The following is a 24429-nucleotide window of genomic DNA, read 5'->3' as shown; positions in this document are numbered from 1 at the left end:
AGCGGCATAACATGTGTTACAATATCATGAATTTGGAGAGTCATACATAAAAGCTGGAACGTCCCTTATAAAGCCTTACCGAACTGGAAGCTTGCCATTGGCTGGCTTCTTCGACACCCTGCTGCCCATTCCCCCGTTTCCTGGACAACCCTGTCAGGGTGGAGAAAAATAGCAAATCATGTGAGGACAGAGCATCTCTCTCTCTCTCTCCCTCCCTCTCCCCCACTCTACATCTCCCCCTCCCTCTGTGTATATAACAGTATCTCCATGCTTTCACACACACCACTCAGTTCAGCGTTGCAGAGGGGATGCACACAGAGTGCAGGAGCATACCACCAAATAGTAAATCAGTGTGACTGAGACACATAATACAACTCCTTCCCAGTGGCAGCGTCTATGCAAAATGGGTTGTGGCAATTCCTCAGCCGCCAGCACCTCAGGAGGGGGTGAGTGTTCCTGTTCCAGATCATTTGGGGGTGAGGAGGGTTGGATGTTTTCACTGTGTGTGTGTGCGCTTTATGCAGTGGTTTTCTGCATCCAGGTGTGTACTGTATGTGTATGGTGATCTCAGGGGTTGACAGAGGTTGGGTGCAGAGGTTGCCTCAGGGTTTTTAGGCTCAGAATTTGACCCCTGGTAACCAGGAGACAGCAACGTTTTTAGGAATTTAAAACAGAAATAGTCTTGTAATGCTTTCAAGAACGAGTCTATAGGCTGTGTGTGTGGTTTCAAATACGTCTGTCGCGTCCAGTTCTCTCAATGGGTATTGTGGATGAAAGAAAGACATGACTTTGACATCTCAGCAGCTATCGGTTGTCCGTTTTTGTATCTCCAGGTGATTGATGCTGGCTCTCCTTGGGACTCTGCTAATTTTGAAATGCTTACTCAATATCCTAGTTTTGTTCATCAAAAGCCCACAAAAGTATACATTTCACTAGGCAAACACCTTAAGGTCTTACTTCTACTTGTGAATGTTTCTGGTTAAGAGGTTAATACACACTACACATTTTTAATCTGAAGTAATATACTGTTTTTCTGAATCAATGAGCGATTACCGAATGACTGAATAAAACTACATTTTCTTTTTAACAGTCACTGGCTGCTGCTGTGGTCGGAAAATGATGGCGATAGAATCAGAGCGCCTGTGGAATTACCTCACTAACCATCAGAGCAACAGTGTGTGTGTGTGTGTGTGTGTGTGTGTGTGTGTGTGTGTGTGTGTGTGTGTGTGTGTGTGTGTGTGTGTGTGTGTGTGTGCGCGCACGCGTCTCAGCAAAGGCCAGACAAGCTCCTTCTCTAACAGAACCCCAGGCAGCTAATGCGAAAAACAGGTTCATGTTTTATTTTCTCTGAATTTGCTCTAGTTCCACTTCCTGGAAGGGAGACCCTGGAGGAAAATGCTGTGAACTAGTAGTCTAGCTGTATAGTAGATGAGAAGCATGATTATGCATGAGTGTAATACAAAGGGAAGATGTGTGAGGGTCTCTGTGAGGGATCATTAAGCCTATGGTTAGAGGTCACTCTCAAGCTCAGGGACAAGGACATCTGAGGACATGTGACACTGTCATTATGATGCATGTGTGGTAGAGGTCAGAACTATTGATCTATGAACTCAACAGCTTAGTTACATATACAGAATGGGATAGAATCAAATGGAATTGGCACTCTTTTTCTGTGCACAGATACTTCTGGCCATGTAGTGTATGTGGACACCCCTTAAAAATAGTGGATTCTGCTATTTCAGTCAAACCCGTTGCTAACAGGTGTATAAAATCGAGCATACTGAAGAGCTGTAGTTTTTTTTTATTTATTTTTATTTCACCTTTATTTAACCAGGTAGGCTAGTTGAGAACAAGTTCTCATTTGCAACTGCGACCTGGCCAAGATAAAGCATAGCAGTGTGAACAGACAACAACACAGAGTTACACATGGAGTAAACAATAGACGAGTCAATAACATGGTAGAAAAAAGAGAATCTATATACAATGTGTGCAAAAGGCATAAGGTAGGCAATAAATCGAATAATTACAATTTAGCAGATTAACACTGGAGTGATAAATCATCAGACGATCATGTGCAAGAAGAGATACTGGTGTGCAAAAGAGCAGAAAAGTAAATAAATAAAAGCAGTATGGGGGTGAGGTAGGTAAATTGGGTGGGTAGTTTACAGATGGACTATGTACAGCTGCAGCGATCGGTTAGCTGCTCGGATAGCAGATTTTTAAAGTTGTTGAGGGAGATAAAAGTCTCCAACTTCAGAGATTTTTGCAATTCGTTCCAGTCGCAGGCAGCAGAGAACTGTAAGGAAAGGCGTCCAAATGAGGTTTTGGCTTTAGGGATGATCAGTGAGATACACCTGCTGGAGCGCGTGCTACGGGTGGGTGTAGCCATCGTGACCAGTGAACTGAGATAATGCGGCACTTTGCCTAGCTTAGCCTTGTAGATGACCTGGAGCCAGTGGGTCTGACGACGAACATGTAGCGAGGGCCAGCCGACTAGGGCATACAGGTCGCAGTGGTGGGTCGTATAAGGTGCTTTAGTAACAAAACGGATGGCACTGTGATAAACTGCATCCAGTTTGCTGAGTAGAGTATTGGAAGCTATTTTGTAGATGACATCTCCGAAGTCGAGGATCGGTAGGATAGTCAGTTTTACTAGGGTAAGTTTGGCGGCGTGAGTGAAGGAGGCTTTGTTCCGGAATAGAAAGCCGACTCTAGATTTGATTTTGGATTGGAGATGTTTGATATGAGTCTGGAAGGAGAGTTTGCAGTCTAGCCAGACACCTAGGTACTTATAGATGTCCACATATTCTAGGTCGGAACCGTCCAGGGTGGTGATGCTAGTCGGGCGTGCGGGTGCAGGCAGCGAACGGTTGAAAAGCATGCATTTGGTTTTACTAGCGTTTAAGAGCAGTTGGAGGCCACGGAAGGAGTGTTGTATGGCATTGAAGCTCGTTTGGAGGTTAGAGAGCACAGTGTCCAGGGAAGGGCCGGAAGTATACAGAATGGTGTCGTCTGCGTAGAGGTGGATCAGGGAATCGCCCGCAGCAAGAGCAACATCATTGATGTATACAGAGAAAAGAGTCGGCCCGAGAATTGAACCCTGTGGTACCCCCATAGAGACTGCCAGAGGACCGGACAACATTTCAACATGGCACCATCATAGGATGCCACATTTCCAAAAAGTCAGTTCATCAAATTTCTGCCGTGCTTTAGCTTCCCCGTTCAACTGTAAGTGCTGTTATTGTGAAGTGGAAACGTTAGAAGCAACAACGGCTCAGCCGCAAAGTGGTAGGCCACACAAGCTCATAGAACGGGACTGCCGAGTACTGAAGTGCGCAGCGTGTAAAAATCGTCTGTCCTCGGTTGCAACACTCACCACCGAGTTCCAAACTGCCTCTGGAGCCATGCCAGCACAAGATCTGTTCGTCGGGAGCTTCATGAAATGGGTTTCCATGGCCAAGCAGCCGCACACAAGCCTGAGATCACCATGCGCAATTCCAAGTGTCGGCTGGAGTGGTGTAAAGCTCTCCGCCATTGGTCTCTGGAGCAGTGGAGTGATGAATCACGCTTCACCATCTGGCAGTCCGTTGGACGAATCTGGGATTGGTGGATGCCAGGAGATTGCTACCTCCCCGATTGCATAGTGCGAACTGTAAAGTTTGGTGGAGGAGGAATAAGGAGCTGTTTTTCATGGTTCGGCTAGGCCCCTTAGTTCCAGTGAAGGGAAATCTTAACGCTACAGCATACAATTACATTCTAGATGGTTCTGTGCTTCCAACTTTCTGGCAAATGTTTGTGGAAGGCCCTTTCCTGTTTCAGCATGACAATGCCCCCGTGAACAAAGCAAGGTACATACAGAAAGGGTTTGTCGAGATCGGTGTGGAAGAACTTGACTGAACTGTCCAGAGCCCTGACCTCAACCCAATCGAACACCTTTGGGATGTATGAATTGGAACACCGACTGCGAGCCAGGCCTAATCGCCCAACATCAGTGCCGACCTCACTAATGCTCTTGTGGCTAGTCCTCGCAGCAATGTTTGTACATCTAGTGGAAAGCCTTCCCAGAAGATTGGAGGCTGTTATAGCAGCAAAGAGTGGGACTAACTCCTTATTCATGCCCATGATTTTGGAATGAGATGTTCAACACGCAGGTGTCCATATACTTTTGGCAGTGTAGTGCATCTGTCAATTTTCAATGCAAAGGTCTACGGATTTCACATAGTCTATTGGAAACCTCAATTTGGCCAATGCTAAAGTGACACTACACCCATCCGTAACAGTATCGGAATCGGTAGTGTAGACCTAAATGTGATCATATCAGCAGTGTTGCACAACACAGGTGTTAGATAAATTACCAGTGGTATTATGTGTGTGAGTCTGTTTTAAAATCTCCTCACAACCTGTATGTCACGATCGTCTTCGGGTGAAAGAGAGGACCAAGGCGCAGCGTGATATAAATACATCTTCTTTTTAATAGAAGAAGAAACTAACACTAATACAAACTAGACAAAACAACCCTTAAGCTATCAAACGAAAGTGCAGACACAAGCAACTAACGTCAAAACATAGACAATTACCCACAACCTACCTAATGACTATGGCTGCCTAAATATGGCTCCCAATCAGAGACAACGATAGACAGCTATCTCTAATTGAGAACCAATCTAGGCAACCATAGACTTACCTAAACACCTACACTGAACACAACCCCATGAACTCTACAAAAAAAACCTAGACAATACAAACACCCTAGATGAGACAAACACACACAAACATCCCCATGTCACACCCTGACCTAACTAAAATAATAAAGAAAACAAAGATAACTAAGGCCAGGGCGTGACAGTACCCCCCCCCCCCCCAAAGGTGCGGACTCCGGCCGCAAAACCTGACACAGAAGGGGAGGGTCCGGGTGGGCCTTCCTACGGAGGTGGCTCGGGTGTGGGATGTGGACCCCACTCCACCATAGTCAATACCCGCTTAGGTGACCTCCCAGGAACGAGGACCCTTGCAGCGAGTCCCGGACTGAAGACCATCGTAGAGGGCGCCACTGGACGGAGGGGCAGATCTGGACTGAGTGGCAGCTCCGGCCTGAGTGGCAACTCCGGCCTGAGTGGCAACTCCGGCCTGAGTGGCAACTCCGGCCTGAGTGGCAACTCCGGACTGAGGGGCGGTTCGTGACATGCGGGCGGCTCCTGACTGGCGGGCGGCTCCTGACTGGCGGGCGGCTCCTGACTGGCGGGCGGCTCTGGCGGCTCCTGACTGGCGGGCGGCTCCTGACTGGCTGGCAGCTCCTGACTGGCGGACGGCTCTGACAGCTCGGGACAGACGGACGGCTCTGACGGCTCGGGACAGACGGACGGCTCGGGACAGACGGACGGCTCGGGACAGGCGGACGGCTCTGACGGCTCGGGACAGACGGACGGCTCAGACGGCGCCGGGCAGGCGGGCGGCTCAGATGGCGCCGGGCAGGCGGGCGGCTCAGATGGCTCTGGGCAGGCGGGCGGCTCAGATGGCTCTGGGCAGGCGGGCAGCTCAGATAGCGCTGGGCATACGGACAGCGCAGACGGCGCTGGGTAGACGGCAGACTCAGACGGCGCTGGGTAGATGGCAGACTCAGACGGCGCTGGGTAGACGGCAGACTCAGACGGCGCTGGGTAGACGGGCAGCGAAGGTGGCGCTGGGCAGACGGGCAGCGCAGGCGGCGCTGGGCAGACGGGATACTCTGGCCGGCTGAGGCGCACAGTAGGCCTGGTGCGTGGTACCGGAACTGGTGGTACCGAGCTAAGGACACGCACCTCAAGGCGAGTGCGTGGAGGAGGAACAGGGCTCTGGAGACGCACTGGAAGCCTGGTTCGTGGTGTTGGCACTGGTGGTACTGGACTGGGAACATGCACCACTGGGCGAGTGCGAGGGGCTGCCACAGGAGAGCTGGTGCGTTGAGCTGGCGCAGGACGTGCAGGGCTAGGGAGGTGCACAGGAGGCCTGGTGCGTGGTACTGGCACAGTCTTCACCAGACGGCTAGCACGCACCTCAGGACGAGTATGGAGAGCTAACTCAGGTGACATCAAGTCCCCGACTCACTCCGTCGGGCGGATGTCGTGCCTTAAGCACCAACACAGCACCTCCCTCATAACTCTCTCCTCCAATTTCCCCATTAGCTCCTTCTCAGTCTCTACTTCACTCGCCCTGCTCACCTCCAACTCCACCCCGACTGCCTCCGGTTCCATCCTCGGTTCCTCACGGTAAGCACGGGGAACTGGCTCAAGTCTCCTACTTGCCCCAGCTACACTCCCCGTGTGCCCTCCCCCTAGAAATCTTTGGGGCTGCCTCTCGGGTTTCCAGCCGCTCTGCCGTGCTAGCTCCTCATACCGGCGCCTCTCTGCTTTCGCTGCCTCCAGCTCTGCCTTGGGGAGGCGATATTCCACCTGGTTGTGCCCAGGGTCCTCCGCTGTCTAATACCTCCTCCCAAGTCCAGGAGTCCTGTGTCCTCGGCCACTGCTGTTGTTGCCCGTCATCACGCTGCTTGGTCCGATTATGGTGGGTAATTCTGTCACGATCGTCTTCGGGTGAAAGAGAGGACCAAGGCGCAGCATGATATAAATACATCTTCTTTTTAATAGAAGAAGAAACGAACACGAACACTAATACAAACTAGACAAAACAACAAACGACCGTGAAGCTATCAAACGAAAGTGCAGACACAAGCAACTAACGTCAAAACATAGACAATTACCCACAACCTACCTAATGACTATGGCTGCCTAAATATGGCTCCCAATCAGAGACAACGATAGACAGCTGTCTCTAATTGAGAACCAATCTAGGCAACCATAGACTTACCTAAACACCTACACTGAACACAACCCCACGAACTCTACAAAACCCCCCTAGACAATACAAACACCCTAGATGAGACAAACACACACAAACATCCCCCATGTCACACCCTGACATAACTAAAATAATAAAGAAAACAACGATAACTAAGGCCAGGGCGTGACACTGTAGCCCAATTGTTTTATCTTTCGATTCCCACTCCGTTTTTCATTCCACACCCATGTGTTTGTCCTGAGACTCAATGGGACAGTGCCTTCTAAACGTACTGGATATTGGGCTCCTCATCCCTCCTCTTGTGTAAGCAGATCTGAGTGGCCTTGATGATGAATAAGCTTTTGTAAGGGTTGTGAATGGGCCACTCTGTTCTGTCTTAAGGCACACCCCATGTACTGTTTCTGTATAAAGGCTTTGGTCTCCCCTTCTATAACTAAGGATACAACTGTGGTGTTTGTTATGAATTTGATATATTTCATATTTTTCTAACGTCATTCCTTCAATTACATGAGTATAATTCGGGGGACAGCTTTGTAGAAAAGTGGTGTTATTATGGAGAAGATGGAGGACAGGGGGGGGCGGGGTGTTGTTACCTTGTTTTTCAAAAGTTATATAATGTTCCAAATCAAATGTATTGGTCACATACACGTGTTTGGCAGACGGTATTGGTATGTCTAACGAGTAATATCTAACAAGTTCACAACATATACCCAAAACACACAATCTAAGTAAAGGAATGGAATTAAGAATATATACACTACCTTTCAAAAGTTTTGGGTCACTTAGAAATGTCCTTGTTTTCCATGAAAACATACACTACCGTTCAAAAGTTCGGGGTCACCTAGAAATGTCCTTGTTTTTGAAAGAAAAGCCACATTTTTTGTCCATTAAAATAACATCAAATTGATCAGAAATACAGTGTAGAGATTGTTAATGTTGTAAATTACTATTGTAGCTGGAAACGGTTGATTTAAAAATATATATTTTTAAAATGGAATATCTACATAGGCGTACAGAAGCCCATTATCAGCAACTGTCACTCCTGTGTTCCAATGGCACGTTGTGTTAGCTAATCCAAGTTTATCATTTTAAAAGGCTAATTGATCATTAGGAAACCGTTTTGCAATTATGTTAGCACAGCTGAAAACTGTTTTTGTGATTAAAGAAACAATATAACTGGCCTTCTTTAGACTAGTTGAGTATCTGGAGCATCAGCATTTGTGGGTTCGATTACAGGCTCAAAATGGCCAGAAACAAAGACCTTTCTTCTGAAACTCGTCAGTCTATTCTTGTTCTGAGAAATTAAGTCTATTCCATGCGAGAAATTGCCAAGAAACTGAAGATCTCGTACAACACTGTGTACTACGACCTTCACAGAACAGCGCAAACTGGCTCTAACCAGAAAAGAAAGAGGAGTGGAAGGCCCGGTGCACAACTGAGCAAGAGGACAAGTACATTAGAGTGTCTAGTTTGAGAAACAGACGCCTCACAAGTCCTCAACTGGCAGCTTCATTAAATAGTACCCTCAAACACCAGTCTGTGTTGATAGAACTTCGGCAGCCTTTTTCTCAAATTTGGTTTGTACTACAATAAATACACCCTCAGGATATGTGGTTTCCAGTTTGAATAAAGTATAGTGAAGTTCTTTGACGATCAACGTGGTATCGGCTTGAGGGAGGATATACACGACCATGACTATAACCGAAGAAAATTATATTGGGAGATAATACGGTCAGCATTTGATTGAGGTCGGGTGAACAAAAGGACTTGAGTTCCTTTATGTTATCACAATTACACCATGAATTGTTAATCATGAAACACACATCCCCTTCTTCTTCTTCCCGGAGAGATATTTATTCCTGTCTGCGCGATGAACTGAGATCCCACCTGGCTGGACTAACTCAGATAGTATATCCCGAGAGAGCCATGCTTCCGTGAAACAGAGTATGTTACAATCCCTGATGTCTCTCTGGAAAGAAACCCTCACCCTGAGCTCGTCAACTTTATTATCCAGAGATTGATCATGAGTGAGTAATATACTCGGAAGCGGTGGGTGGTGTGCGTGCCTCTTAAGTCGGACTAGAAGACCACTCCGAGTACCTCTCCTTTGCCGGAATTGTTTTGGATCGCGCCTCTGGAATCAGTTCAATTGCCCTGGGGGGTGCGAACAAACGATCTGCTTCGGGAAAGTCGTTTTCCTGGTTGTAATGCTGATGAGTTACTGCCGCTCTGATATCCAATAGTTCTTCCCGGCTGTATGTAATAACACAAAATACTGCAAAGTTTCCTAAGAGCTAAAAGCAAGGCAGCCCTCTCTGTCGGCACCATTTACCATTCCATTGCATACAATGACGGATTCTTGGGACACAGTAGTGAATACAGAACATTCAATTATTCACCGAATAAAGTAGAATCCTTTGTGATACAGATGAGGAAGGTGAATGAAGGCCAATTGAATTGACAATTTCTTGGAATTTAGTTGTAGTTGAGGAAGGTGATTGAAGGCAACTTGATTGGAATGGAATTAATTTTGTAATGTAAGCTACATATATGCAGTGTGACAAACTCAGCAAAAAAAGAAGTGTCCTCTCACTGTCAACTGCATTTATTTTCAGCAAACCTAACATTAACAAATTATTTGTATGAACATAACTAGATTCAACAACTGAGACATAAACTGAACAAGTTCCACAGACATGTGACTAACAGAAATGGAATAATGTGTCCCTGAACAAAGGGGTGGTCAAAATCAAAAGTAACGGTCAGTATCTGGTGTGGTCACCAGCTGCATTAAGTACTGCAGTGCATCTCCTCCTCATGGACTGCACCAGATTTGCCAATTCTTGCTGTGAGATGTTACCCCACTCTTCCACCAAGGCACCTGCAAGTTCCCGGACATTTCTGGGGGGAATGGCCCTAGCCCTCACCCTCCGATCCAACAGGTCCCAGACGTGCTCAATGGGATTGAGATCCGGGCTCTTCGCTGGCCATGGTAGAACACTGACATTCCTGTCTTGCAGGAAATCGCGCACAGAACAAGCAGTATGGCTGGTGGCATTGTCATGCTGGAGGGTCATGTCAGGATGAGCCTGCAGGAAGGGTACCACATGAGGGAGGAGGATGTCTTCCCTGTAATGCACAGCGTTGAGATTGCCTGCAATGACAACAAGCTCAGTCCGATGATGCTGTGACACATCGCCCCAGACCATGACGGACCCTCCACCTCCAAATCGATCCCGCTCCAGAGTACAGGCCTCGGTGTAATGCTCATTCCTTCGACGATAAACGCGAATCCAACCATCACCCCTGGTGAGACAAACCGCGACTCGTCAGTGAAAATAACTTTTTGCCAGTCCTGTCTGGTCCAGCGACGGTGGGTTTGTGCCCCATAGGCGATATTGTTGCCGGTGATGTCTGGTGAGGATCTGCCTTACAACAGGCCTACAAGCCCTCAGTCCAGCCTCTCTCAGCCTATTGCGGACTGTCTGAGCACTGATGGAGGGATTGTGCGTTCCTGGTGTATTTTGTTATTTGATTTATTTCACCAAGTAGGCTAGTTGAGAACAAGTTCTCATTTACAACTGCGACCTGGCCAAGATAAAGCAAAGCAGTGCGACCCAAACAACAACACAGAGTTACACATGGAATAAACAAGCATACAGTCAATAACACAATAGAAAAAAGTATATATACAACTTGTGCAAATGAGGTAAAATAAGGGAGGTAAGGCAATAAATAGGCCATTGTGGCAAAATAATTACAATTTAGCAATTAAACACTGGAGTGATAGACGTGCAGAAGATGATTGTGCAAGTTGAGATACTGGGGTGCAAAGGAGCAAAAAAAAAAAAAACAGTATGGGGGTGAGGTAGTTGGATGGGCTATTTACAGATGGGCTATGTACAGGTGCAATGATCTGTGAGCTGCTCTGACAGCTGGTGCTTAAAGTTAGTGAGCGAGATATGAGTCTCCAGCTTCAGTGATTTTTGCAATTCGTTCCAGTCATTGGCAGCAGAGAACTGGAAGGAAAGGCGGCCAAATGAGGAATTGGCTTTGGGGGTGACCAGTGAAATATACCTGCTGGAGCGCGTGCTACGGGTGGGTGCTGATATGGTGACCAGTGAGCTGAGATAAGGCGGGGCTTTACCTAGCAAATGCTTATAGATGACCTGGAGCCAGTAGGTTTGGCGACGAATATGAAGCGAGGGCCAGCCAACGAGAACATGCAGGTCGCAGTGGTGGGTAGTATATGGGGCTTTGGTGACAAAACGTATGGCGCTGTGATAGACTGCATCCAATTTGCTGAGTAGAGTGTTGGAGGTTATTTTGTAAATGACATCGCCGAAGTCGAGGATCTGTAGGATGGTCAGTTTTACGAAGGTATGTTTGGCAGCATGAGTGAAGGATGCTTTGTTGCGGAATAGGAAGCCGATTCTAGATTTCATTTTGGATTGGATATGCTTAATGTGAGTCTGGAAGGAGAGTTTACAGTCTAAGCAGACACCAAGGTATTTGTAGATGTCCACATATTCTAAGTCCGAACCGTCCAGAGTAATGAAGCTGGACGGGCGGGCAGGTGCTGGTAGCGATCGGTTGTAGAGCATGCATTTAGTTTTACTTGCATTTAAGAGCAGTTGGAGGCCACGGAAGGAGAATTGTATGGCATTGAAGCTCGACTGGAGGTTAGTTAACACAGTGTCCAAAGAAGGGCCAGAAGTATACAGAATGGTGTCTTCTGCGTCGAGGTGGATCAGAGAATCACCAGCGGCAAGAGCGACATCATTGATGTATACAGAGAAAAGAGTCGGCCCGAGAATTTAACCCTGTGCCACCCCCATAGAGACTGCCAGAGGTCCGGACAACAGGCCCTCCGATTTGAGACACTGAACTCTGTCTGAGAAGTAGTTGGTAAACCAGGCGAAGCAGTCATTTGAGAAACCAAGGCTGTTGAGTCTGCCGATAAGAATGCGGTGATTGACAGAGTCGAAAGCCTTGGCCAGGTCTATGAATACAGCTGCACAGTATTGTCTCTTATCGATGGAGGTTATGATATCGTTTAGGACCTTGAACGTGGCTGAGGTGCACCCATGACCAGCTCAGAAACCAGATTGCATAGCGGAGAAGGTACGGGGGATTCAAATATGGTCGGTGATCTGTTTGTTAACTTGGCTTTTGAAGACCTTAGAAAGGCAGGGTGTAACTCAGGCAGTTGTTGTTGCCATCCTGTACCTGTCCCGCATGTGTGATGTATTGGATGTACTGATCCTGTGCAGGTGTTGTTACACGTGGTCTGCCACTGCGAGGATGATCAGCTTTCCGTCCTGTCTCCCTGTAGCACTGTCTTAGGCGTCTCACAGTACGGATATTGCAATTTATTGCCATGGCCACATCTGCAGTCCTCCTTGCAGCATGCCTAAGGCACGTTCACACAGATGAGCAGGGACCCTGGGCATCTTTCTTTTGGGGTTTTTCAGAGTGAGTAGAAAGGCCTCTTTAGTGTCCTAAGTTTTCATAACTGTGACCTTAATTGCCTACCGTCTGTAAGCTGTTAGTGTCTTAACAACCGTTCCACAGGTGCATGTTCATTAATTGTTTATTGTTCATTGAACAAGCATGGGAAACAGTGTTTAAACCCTTTACAATGAAGATCTGTGAAGTTATTTGGATTTTTACGAATTATCTTTGAAAGACAGGGTCCTGAAAAAGGGATGTTTCTTTTTTTTCTGAGTTTATTAAGCTAGATGATGTATGACCATAGCTACATGACACTATCTACCTGACATAAGCTAAGTCCACTGCAGGCTGTTGATCCATTTGACCCTTGCTGATCAAGGTTAGCCGTCTTTGATACAGAGTATACATGACATCCATCAAGGTCCAATCCTCTCTAAGGTCCAGCCCTCTCTATCTCTCCTGTCCCCCAGAGCCAATGCTGGCTTTGTTGTGATCTCTACATTTCTCTGACAACCTCCATAATACAGAGGAAAATATGTCTGACATCCATCCAGGTCCATCCATCCCTCCTTATCCCTCCTCCCTCAGAGCCTGTCCAACTCTCTCTATCCCTTCTCTTCCTCTGAGCCCGTCCACCCATATCTCTCCCTCCTCTCTCTCAGAGGCAGTCCTAGCTGCGTTGTGACCTCTACCTGTCTCCACTACTTATCTCTGCCCTACATGGCCTACCTACACATCCATGTCAAAGCCCCTCTCAGAGTGAAGTTGGTGATTAGGGTCAGGTGTCCATACAGTCTACCCAGGAGAGCTCTGGAGTGCCACTCGAAATCCGCCAATAACTCCTCTGTCAAATTACAGGACGCACTAAGAGCCCAGTCAGCCCACATCACCCTCAGCGCTCTTTCTGTCCTTTTGACCAGGCAATTCCAGGAGCCTTTACAGTTGGCCTTTACCTGTCCCCCGCACATTGACTCGGTACCGGTACCCCCTGTATATAGCCTTGTTATTGTTATTTAATTGTTCATTTTTATTAAATGTTTTACTTTTGTTTATTTAGTAAATATTTTCTTAACTCTATTTCTTGAAATGCATTGTTGGTTACGGGCTTGTAAGTAAGCATTTCACGGTAAGGTCTCCCTACACCTGTTGTATTCAACCAAACAACCGCTGGGTTGTTTGGTTGACCCAGCCGCTGGGTTGTTTGGTTGACCCAACCGCTGGGTTGTTTGGCTGACCCAACCGCTGGGTTGTTTGGCTGACCCAACCGCTGGGTTGTTTGGCTGACCCAACCGCTGGGTTGTTTGGTTGACCCAACCGCTGGGTTGTTTGGTTGACCCAACCGCTGGGTTGTTTGGTTGACCCAACCGCTGGGTTGTTTGGCTGACCCAACCGCTGGGTTGTTTGGCTGACCCAACCGCTGGGTTGTTTGGCTGACCCAACTGCTGGGTTGCAGACATTTGGTCACTTAGTTGGTTTGTTTTCTTTCTTTCCATTTTTATTATTATAAAAAATTAAAAAATGTTTTTTTGTAATAATGATTCAAAGACAGAGTTTGTCATGTTTGATGTCACTGCATGTAATGCACTGCATCCCTATAAATAAACCAGACAGAGTACAAAGAGGAGCGACAGACACTGTCAATGGATAAGTAATGGTGGGCTTGATGTGATGGGTGTGGAGTGGTCTTTTGCTGTGAGACAAGACCACCTCAAATCACCCCCCCCCCCCCCCCCCCCCCCCCCACTTACTGGGTAAAATGTACATTTCTATTGTAATCCACACGTTATGCACCATCCAGAACAAAATCATGAGAATTGTGTAATGATTTTCTTTTACTCTACCTTGTGTTCACAGGACCTGCAGAAACGTCCAAAGATTTGTAAGTACAGCAACCGTCTCATAGATCACGGTTTCATAGACTAGGTATTGCCTTCCTGGGAGGGAGGGATACAAAGTAGAGGTCGACCGATTATGATTTTTCAACGCCGATACCGATACCGATTTATTGGAGGACCAAAAAAAAGCCGATACCGATTAATCGGCCGATTTAAAAAAATATATGTATTTATAATAATGACAATAAAATCAATTTAGCCTCAAATAAATAATGAAACATGTTCAATTTGGTTTAAATAATGCAAAAACAAAGTGTTGGAGAAGAAAGTAAAAGTGCAATATGTGCCATGTAAGAAAGCTAACATTTAAGTTCCTTGCTGAGAACATGAGAACATATGAAAGCTGGTGGTTCCTTTTAACATGGGTCTTCAATATTCCCAGGTAAGAAGTTTTAGTTTGTAGTTGTTAGAAGAATTATAGGACTATTTCTCTCTATATGATTTGTATTTCATATACCTTTGACTATTGGATGTTCTTATAGGCACTTTAGTATTGCCAGTGTAACAGTATAGCTTCCGTCCCTCTCCTCGCTCCTACCTGGGCTCGAACCAGGAACACATCAACAACAGCCACCCTCGAAGCAGTGTTACCCATGCAGAGCAAGGGGAACAACTACTCCAAGTCTCAGAGCGAGTGACGTTTGAAACGCTATTAGCGCGCACCCCGCTAACTAGCTAGCCATTTCACACCGGTTACACCAGCCTAATCTCGGGAGTTGATAGGCTTGAAGTCATAAACAGCTCAATGCTTGAAGCATTGCGAAGAACTGCTGGCAAAACGCACAAAAGTGCTGTTTGAATGAATGCTTACGAGCCTGCTGGTGCCTACCATCGCTCAGTCAGACTGCTCTATCAAATCAGACTTAATTATAACATAATAACACACAGAAATACGAGCCTTTGGTCATTAATATGGTCGAATCCGGAAACTATCATTCGAAAACAAAATGTTTATTCTTTCAGTGAAATACGGAACCATTCCATATTTCATCTAACGGGTGGCATCCATAAGTCTAAATATTCCTGTTACATTGCACAACCTTCAATGTTATTTCATAAAATTCTGGCAAATTAGTTCGCAACGAGCCAGGTGGCCCAAACTGTTGCATATACCCTGACTCTGCGTGCAATGAAAGCAAGAGAAGTGACACAATTTCACCTGGTTAATATTGCCTGCTAACCTGGATTTCTTTTAGCTAAATATGCAGGTTTAAAAATATATACTTCCGTGTATTAATTTTAAGAAAGGCATTGATGTTTATGGTTAGGTACACGTTGGAGCAACAACAGTCCTGTTTCGTGAATGCCACCGCATCGATTATATGCAACGCAGGACACGCTAGATAAACTAGTAATATCATCAACCATGTGTAGTTAACTAGTGATTATGATTGATTGATTGTTTTTTATAAGATAAGTTTAATGCTAGCTAGCAACTTACCTTGGCTTCTTACTGCATTCGCGTAACAGGCAGGCTCCTCGTGGAGTGCAATGTAAAGCAGGTGGTTAGAGCGTTGGACTAGTTAACCGTAAGGTTGCAAGATTGAATCCCCGAGCTGACAAGGTAAAAATCTGTCGTTCTGCCCCTGAACAAGGCAGTTAACCCACCGTTCCTAGGCCGTCATTGAAAATAAGAATGTGTTCTTAACTTACTTGCCTAGTTAAATAATGGTGTAAAAATAAATAAATAAATAAAATCGGCCAAATCAGTGTCCAAAAATACCGATTTCCAATTGTTATGAAAACTTGAAATCGGCCCTAATTAATTGGCCATTTCGATTAATCGGTCGACCTCTAATAAAAAGCATGAGTTTTCCTGTATGGCATAAACCTATTCGGTTATCATTATTAACACTGATTTAGTATTAGTAATGGTAGAGAAAGATATAGAGAAATGTAATCTGACTAAGTTCACAATGGGCTATTACACTGGTTTTATGGATATTACATTGCAAGACCTCAAAACGCCTACTGTCATGTAATCAAATTAAATGTTCAGTCTTTTGTATCAAGGCCTTCAAATATTTTGCCTATAGAATATTAATGTGTAGAGAAATTAATACATGTTCCATATCTGCTGTTACAATGAATTAGCCCTGTTCAGTAAATCGAAGGAAGAGTAATTTTCCATTCAAGGCAAATTGCATTAATTATGTTATAAAGGGAACATACGTCTTCACTAGGCACGGTGAGCCACCTCCATCATCATGGCGTGGGAAGGGAGAGCAGGCACCCATTTCCAAAACATTTTCTTGAATCAATTTGTGTGCGTGTGTGCGTGTGGTGTGTGTGCTTTCTGATAAACATCTGAGCAGCTACAGTGCTTAATCCAGGACCAATGGGGACTGACAGCAGCACACTGCCAACCACGGCCAGTCAGTCACACAGCTCCCCAGGGTTCAGCACTGCAACACAATACACCTCACACACACACAATACCCAATACACACACACACACATACACACACACACACTTTGACTGGCAGTTCATGTATACACTTATTTTTTCATGCCTCTTCTATGGACAGAGAAGAAAGGTAAATGTGACAATGTACATGACATAGTCCACTAACCATTTAACCTACATTCATTGTAGGTAGGAAACCATCCACATTGTTGATTCCCTTTTGATCAGTGCCCTCACAGTGCCATACCAAGTCTTGCCCAGCTCATAACCAAGTCATCCAGGTCAACTATATGTCAATCATTTGTTTGTGTCATGTTGGGTGTTATGTACAGTCGTGGCCAAAAGTTTTGAGAATGACACAAATATAAATTTTCACAAAGTCTGCTGCCTCAGTTTGTATGATGGCAATTTGCATATACTCCAGAATGTTATGAAGAGTGATCAGATGAATTGCAATTAATTGCAAAGTCCTTATTTGCCATGCAAATGAACTGAATCCCCATAAAACATTTCCACTGCATTTCAGCCCTGCCACAAAAGGAACAGCTGACATCATGTCAGTGATTTTCTCATTAACACAGGTGTGAGTGTTGACGAGGACAAGGCTGGAGATCACTCTGTCATGCTGATTGACTTCGAATAACAGACTGGAAGTTTCAAAAGGAGGGTGGTGCTTGGAATCATTGTTCTTCCTCTGTCAACCATGGTTACCTGCAAGGAAACACGTGCCATCATCATTGATTTGCACAAAAAGGACTTCACAGGCAAGGATATTGCTGCCAGTAAGATTGCACCTAAATCAATAATTTATCGGATCATCAAGAACTTCAAGGAGAGCGGTTCAATTGTTGTGAAGAAGGCTTCAGGGCGCCCAAGAAAGTCCAGCAAGCGCCAGCACGTCTCCTAAAGTTGATTCAGCTGCGGGATCGGGGCACCACCAGTACAGAGCTTGCTCAGGAATGGCAGCAGGCAGGTGTGAGTGCATCTGCACGCACAGTGAGGCGAAGACTTTTGGAGGATGGTTTGATGTCAAGAAGGGCATAAAAGAAGCCACTTCTCTCCAGGAAAAACATCAGGGACAGACTGATATTCTGCAAAGGTACAGGGATTGGACTGCTGAGGACTGGGGTAAAGTCATTTTCTCTGATGAATCCCCTTTCCGATTGTTTGGGGCATCCGGAAAAAAGCTTGTCCGGAGAAGACAAGGTACCATCAGTCCTGTGTCATGCCAACAGTAAAGCATCCTGAGACCATTCATGTGTGGGGTTGCTTCTCAGCCAAGGGAGTGGGCTCACTCACAATTTTGCCTAAGAACACAGCCATGCATAAAGAATGGTACCAACACATCCTCCGAGAGCAACTTCTCCCAACCATCCAGGAACAGTTTGGTGATGAACAATGCATTTTCCAGCATGATGGAGCACCTTGCCATAAGGCAAAAGTGATAACTAAGTGGCTCGGGGAACAAAACATCGATATTTTGGGTCCATGGCCAGGAAACTCCCCAGACCTTAATCCCATTGAGAACTTGTGGTCAATCCTCAAGAGGTGGGTGGACAAACAAAAACCCACAAATTCTGACAAACTCCAAGCATTGATTATGCAAGAATGGGCTGCAATCAGTTAGGATGTGGCCCAGAAGTTAATTGACAGCATGCCAGGGCGGATTGCAGAGGTATTGAAAAAGAAGGGTCAACACTGCAAATATTGACTCTTTGCATCAACTTCATGTAGTTGTCAATAAAAGCCTTTGACACTTATGAAATGCTTGTAATTATACTTCAGTATTCCTTAGTAACATCTGAAAAAAATATCCAAAGACACTGAAGCAGCAAACTGGAAATTAATATTTGTGTCATTCTCAAAACTTTTAGCCACGACTGTACAATATGTTTGAGCACTGAGCATTGTATCAAGTCCTGTGAGCTGATCTGTGATTCTTGTCTCAATCAGGACAGATGAGTCCTCACCAGACGATGAGAAAAGAAGGTAAGTGCTTGTCCTCTCGTCTTACTCCTCACTGTTTTCCTCCTGCTCCCAAACACAATTCAAACCATGTGTGTTCTTACAGTCATTAGATGGTTGGATTAGAGTAGTCCCCTGGACTGCTGCTTCCCTAATGTGTTTTGGTTACATACTGTACACACACACACACACACACACACACACACACACACACACACACACACACACACACACACACACACACACACACACACACACACACACACACACACACACACACTGCAGTGCTAACTCACAGGATGCCCTGTTGTTTGGTGGGAGTCTGCCAAAGTACATAGGCTTAGTCATGTGCCTTTTGATGTGACCTTTGACCCCTTTTCCTACTCCCTCAGGAACTATGGCGGGGTGTACGTAGGTCTACCATCTGACATGACCACCGTTGCAGGCAGCCAGTCCAAGTCCACAGATAAAAGTAAATATGACAATTATGTATACTGTACATCGTCTGTGTAGTGGGGATGTGAGGATGATTGGACAGGATGGTCATCAGTGGATAGTCATTGCAATACAATTGGTTGTAACGTAGTTGTCAAGTTTTCTACTTGTGTTGACTGTACGGGACATATCAGATGATCTACCCCTCCTGGACACGGACACACCCCTCCCCAGAATAGACAAATTGATTCCTCCATTATGTGATTTCAGTACAACCTCCAATCGCTGTCCTTCAATTAACCGTGGCTTTACTATGTAACGCCCTGCTACAGTAAAAGACAACATCAAGCAAAAAAGGAAATACTGTACATAATAGTCCCTTGAAGACTACATCTTTCTAGTTTTTGTTCTCCGTGTTCAAAGAGAAACCCACGTCATCTTCAAACAAAAGTTGGTCTCAGTCGTAAAGGGAGTAGAGGGGAAAAGTTCAGTGTGTGTGAGGGCTGTGAACATGAACATGTTTCTATAGAGCCCTTTGGGAAGGTCACTATTCTCTGAATCAGTCCGGGTGTGTGTGTGTGTGGTGTGCGTGTGTGTGTGTGTGTGTGTGTTCCCTAAACATGAGTTCAAAGATAATCAGCCAAGGACCTTGGTATGGTGTGTAGAGTCAACTGTCAGCTTCTATTGACCTTGTTGTTGGTTATGAGATGCAGAAGTCTATAAGGTTGTTTGATGAGCAAAAACAGCCACGGGGAGTCTGCAGAACATATGGCTGTTGATGGTTTAGGAGTTGTGAGACATCTGATGCCAGTAGTGTGGCATCTGTGTCCTTATTAAAAAGAGAGACTGGGAACCAGAGGCTGTGAACTCTTGGTAATGTAGATTTCCATAAGGGGGGGGGGGGGGGGGTGTGTGTGTGTGTGTGTGTGTGTGTGTGTGTGTGTGTGTGTGTGTGTGTGTGAATAATATAAAGGGTTGAAGTAGACAACACAAGGGCATTTGACTCAAGCCTGATGTTCACAATTTTCCTAATGTTTCTAATTATGCTGTCTCTCTTTTTCTCTGTAGACTAACAGATATAGAAGGGAATCATTGACATGCATCACAGGTAGACAACCATTTACACATCCCTTCATTCTATCTTCTTGACATGATAATACAGCACAATTGAGTGGCAGCCTGCATTGATTCTTGATTTTGTACTCACAAACATCTTACGTAACCTGGTGGTTGACTTTGACCTCTGTATGGCTATGTGCTATTATTCTTTTCAGGACTGTAGCTACAATATTCAGAACGTACAGAGACATTACATTCCTACGTTGAGAGGAGGATTACTGACTCATCCTCACAACCCTGCCTCCATAGGAGTGAGACAGACTGAAAGACCCTGGGGAATCAGGCAGATATGAGGTCAGCCTGCTTGGGTCCTGAGGAAACTGCCTCAGAATGGCATCGAGTACACCCTCAATGGATGCCTTTGTCTGAGGATTCTTTGCCCTTTCTGACCCTCACAGGAAGCCGGGCAGCAGCAGAGAGGTCGGGTGGGTACGGGACGACTGTGGATATTGGGACCAGCATTATGGAATCCGGGGCAATGTTCTGGACTAGCTCCTTGTGTTTAGGAAGAGATGTGACACACACAGCCCTGTTACACTGAGACACCTCCTCGACCGGCTCTGTAAACATTTAATCCAAGTGCATATATTGTGGCTGATGTAGATAGATGTTTTATGTGGTGGGAGGGATAGTGGACCCACACAATGGCTCAAACACAAGCAGTGCTATTCACTTATGATTATAGAGTATTTTAGGTCACCCAGTTTTTTGTTTTTTTTCAGTGTCAGATACTGTAAATAATTTCAGAGATTCATGAAAACAACATTCTATAACCCATTTGGAGATTGTGTTGTGTTATTTTCTAGTTGGTTGCTGCCATTGCTTTTTAAACCACTTGCATTTACTGTCTAAATACAAATTGACCTACTTGTAACTTTTGGTACCAAACGGATGGGGGACCTCCTGTGGGTGTACTGGCTTGTACTGTAGCCTGACTGTACTGTAGCGAGCATCTGTTGTGTGCGTCATTCATGTCTGAGATTGTTAAGTGTTGTGTTGTCATTTAACCTGTGAATCATGCTAACATGACATCGTCAGTCTGGGTGGGGCTAAGATGCATTGAGGATACTACTCTTACATTTATTTACCCACAAAGGTCTGAACTGATCTGAGATCTGACGTCATCAGATTGTTAACAATGCATGCATTATTACTCCAGGTGCCAGCAGCTGATCTCAGTGTTCCACATACAGTAGCTCTTGTTGGCCATTTTAGCAGCTGCGGCACCATCCAGAACTCGTTGTTTTTTACGAAGAGTTAAACTCTCCAACTGCAATTTGTAAAATGTTGTCTTTTCTATTTGTAAAATTCAAAAATGATTCCTTTTGAAAACGAAATGTACAAATTTTATAACAGTTAATTGGAAAGATGATCAGTCAAAAAGAATCTGAATTACATTGTTTAGCAAAGGTTTGCCTAAACATATTTGAATCTATATTTCTCATTATGAACAACTGTATCAGTGAATCTAGTTGGAAACCATAACACAGGCAGCATATTCACACACCACAATATCTCCCCCCAGATCATGAATTAGAAGTCTGAAGGGAAAAGAGAATCCATCCAATGTCATTCATCTACATGCAGTTCCTGTTCGTGATTTAATGAATGTATGAATGTACAGCATCTTCACCACCACAGAGGAACAGGGAAGTTGGCCATGCTAACCATGCTCACACACTTGACATTCAAGATGTTTTGTTCTCTTCAATACATCAGTCCTATTATATATTCTCTACTCCACTCTACCTGGTTTGAGATACGAATATGGAATATACATAATATTTATATGGAATATAAATGTAGATTATGAATGCTCCCTGGTGTTCAACCATCTACTCAGTAATCTGTGTCAGGCCGCGTGTGAGGCTTATGAATGCGATGGGTACCGATTAAAGTGCACCCCGCAGTTTCTGCTCTGCCACTACACGGCTACCACCAAACACTGAATGCAGCAGTGCCCCTTTTCATTGATGTCTACATTTCCTTTCTGTTGAGGCTCCTCCAGTTTCACCATCGGAATCCTCTGGCCTTTGTCTTTCACAGTGCACAGTGCAACGCAGTTCCCACTGGGCAAACACTAGTTGAATCAACGCCGTTCCATGTCGTTGAAATGAATTGGACGTCCGTGCCCAGTGGGTCTGCCTTTTCATCTGTTCTCTGCTCTGGCCAACTCCTCCACCCTTTACAGACGGTTGTACTGTAACACACGGGGGAATGTCACTGAGATAATCCTGCTTTATTCAATTAGGAAGACTGGGAGGGAAGAGGATGGAAAAAGGGTATTCAAAAGCCACACTGGGAAAGGAAAAGTTGCTACAGAATATCAACACAGGAGTTGATAACCAAGCATAGCTAGCTGTGTACAGAATGAATGTAGCTCTTAGGAGGATGGAGAAAAGGTAGGAGAAATTGTGTTTAAAAAAGCAGCGTCCATGGAACCCTGGTATTTTTTACTGTATTGTGGTTCCTTTAAGCATTAAGGCATATTGGCCATATACCACAAGCCCCCGAGTTACCTTATTGCTATTCTAAACTGGTTATCAACGTAATTAGAGCAGTAAAAATAAATGTTTTGTCATTCCCGTGGTATACGGTTTGGTATACCACTGCTGTCAGCCAATCAGCATTCAGGGCTCTAACCACCCAGTTTATATTAGCATATAGAGTTTATATTAGCATATAGCTCATGGAAGTCTCACTGGTATACTGTTCATGGTGCTGCACATGATTACGACGACAGGGGAATTGATTACTTTGGAGTAATTTGAGGCTAAAGCAGCTGTGCTGGAGGCTTCTTATTCTGGATTTATCTCCTTGTGTACATGTGTCCATAACACATTTGGGAAAAGAGAAAACACATGAGAAAACCACTGTAGATGATCACTTGAGAACCAATTGATGACTTTTTATGCTATTTAGTACTGTATGAGATACTGTTCCTAATCATTGATGCTCCTAACTTGTTCTGGGTCACTTTGTGTACACACAGTACACCCTCAAACACAGTAAGAAGGACCACAGCTGCTTTAGAGAGTCATTCTTGTTTATAACCCGACATGCCCTGTATTACTTGTCCTATCACTGATCTATTTATTATTAAAGTATTTTCTATTGTCTGTGCACTGCTGTAGTTCTTGATTGTGGTCTTTGTGAAATGGATTTGTGTCTTCCAGTCAATATGACCATGCTTCAGGGATTACAATATATCCATTCTTAGTGGCATTACAGACTGAGAAACAAAATGAAGCATTGCTTTGAGGAACATTTGTCGTTATTGAACGAAGTCCCTCAAGCAGTATCAAATCATTCTTCCAGCTCGGTAATTGACGGTATAGGGAGTAGATGGAGGAGGAGGGAGACAGGAGAAGGGAGAGAGGTGGAAGAGGAGGTGTTTTTTTCCCTGCATTTCTCTTTCCACTTCCTGGATTTGCCCTCCAGGGAGGTATGTTTTTCAAACTGAAGTCATACTATTCGCTTTGAGTACCACAAAAACTTCTGTTAGAATGAAAGCAATATTCTAGTGCCATCTTAATTAATGAGACAATTGTGGGACAGAGAACAAGATTATTGACTTGCAGTTTACTGCCAGAGGATGTGCCTGCAAACACACTCACATGCATGCACGTGCACACACACACAGTACGTAAATACACAAAAAGTTAGATAGAAAGATAATGACTACAGTGCCCTATTGCCCTGGCTTCTAGTGTTACATGGCTGTAAATGAGATAAACACTGCTTTGACCATCTATATAAAGAAATAAAGAATGTATTGTTTCATTGATCGTAGGCCTGCCGGCATAAATCTCAACTAACCCCGGTTCAGTTGCTGCCTGCCACATCATAAATATCATATGACCTGTCGTTTCAGTTTTATCTTCAGCAGCACCAGATAGTAGACTACTCTTCCCAGCAGCAGCTAATGAGATCACAACTGACCGTGTTTGGCTGCCTCCCAAATAGCACCCTATTCCCTACAGGCCAGTAGTGCACCACTTTTGACCATGCAGACTCAAAAAGTAGTTCACTACATAGGCGATAAGGTTGCATTTGGGACGCATAAGTTATCAACGGGAGAGCAGTGAGCACATCCAGAAGGCCAAACCTTCCTATGAAAGAGGAAGACTTTCTATGAAATCAACTTTTCTTTCACAAAGTGTGAAAATGTAGATCACATTCACACAGTCTGACATTAAAAGAAGGAGGATTTGACCAAGGCTATCTGGGGACCATTCTAACCACTGATTATCATGTTTTGACATTTATTTATGCCGTTCATTGTTCATGAAGCAAGTAAGCCGATGTGTCCTTGAGCAA

General features: G+C 44.9%; 1 protein-coding gene across 2 annotated transcripts; it reads left to right on the top strand.

Annotated features, from left to right (window-relative positions):
- The first annotated feature begins 203 nt into the window (after positions 1 to 203).
- On the top strand, positions 204 to 23232 carry LOC129862653 (overexpressed in colon carcinoma 1 protein homolog). Of its 2 annotated transcripts, none has more exons than XM_055934515.1 (6): positions 204 to 476; positions 14143 to 14167; positions 18544 to 18579; positions 18948 to 19027; positions 20059 to 20098; positions 20265 to 23232. In XM_055934515.1, the coding sequence occupies exons 1-5, from the start codon at positions 404 to 406 to the stop codon at positions 20061 to 20063; spliced, it is 219 nt and encodes a 72-aa protein (XP_055790490.1). In that variant the 5' UTR covers positions 204 to 403; the 3' UTR covers positions 20064 to 20098; positions 20265 to 23232. The 2 variants fall into 2 exon arrangements, with proteins under 2 accessions (XP_055790490.1, XP_055790492.1); XM_055934517.1 differs by having other exon boundaries at positions 221 to 446.
- The last annotated feature ends 1197 nt before the right edge of the window (positions 23233 to 24429 follow it).

The sequence above is a fragment of the Salvelinus fontinalis genome, chromosome 9 (assembly GCF_029448725.1).
Source record: "Salvelinus fontinalis isolate EN_2023a chromosome 9, ASM2944872v1, whole genome shotgun sequence".
Classification (NCBI taxonomy): domain Eukaryota; kingdom Metazoa; phylum Chordata; class Actinopteri; order Salmoniformes; family Salmonidae; genus Salvelinus; species Salvelinus fontinalis.
This window is presented reverse-complemented; position numbering and strand designations above follow the sequence as displayed.

What these genes read in the sequence shown, in the direction of transcription:
- LOC129862653 (XM_055934515.1), top strand. Translation starts at nt 404, where the DNA reads ATGGGTTGTGGCAATTCCTCAGCCGCCAGCACCTCAGGAGGGGGTGAG. An exon ending in CTGTTCCAGATCATTTGGGG is followed by an intron (nt 477 to 14,142) that starts GTGAGGAGGGTT and finishes TTGTGTTCACAG; the next exon opens with GACCTGCAGAAACGTCCAAA. An exon ending in CCAGACGATGAGAAAAGAAG is followed by an intron (nt 18,580 to 18,947) that starts GTAAGTGCTTGT and finishes CTACTCCCTCAG; the next exon opens with GAACTATGGCGGGGTGTACG.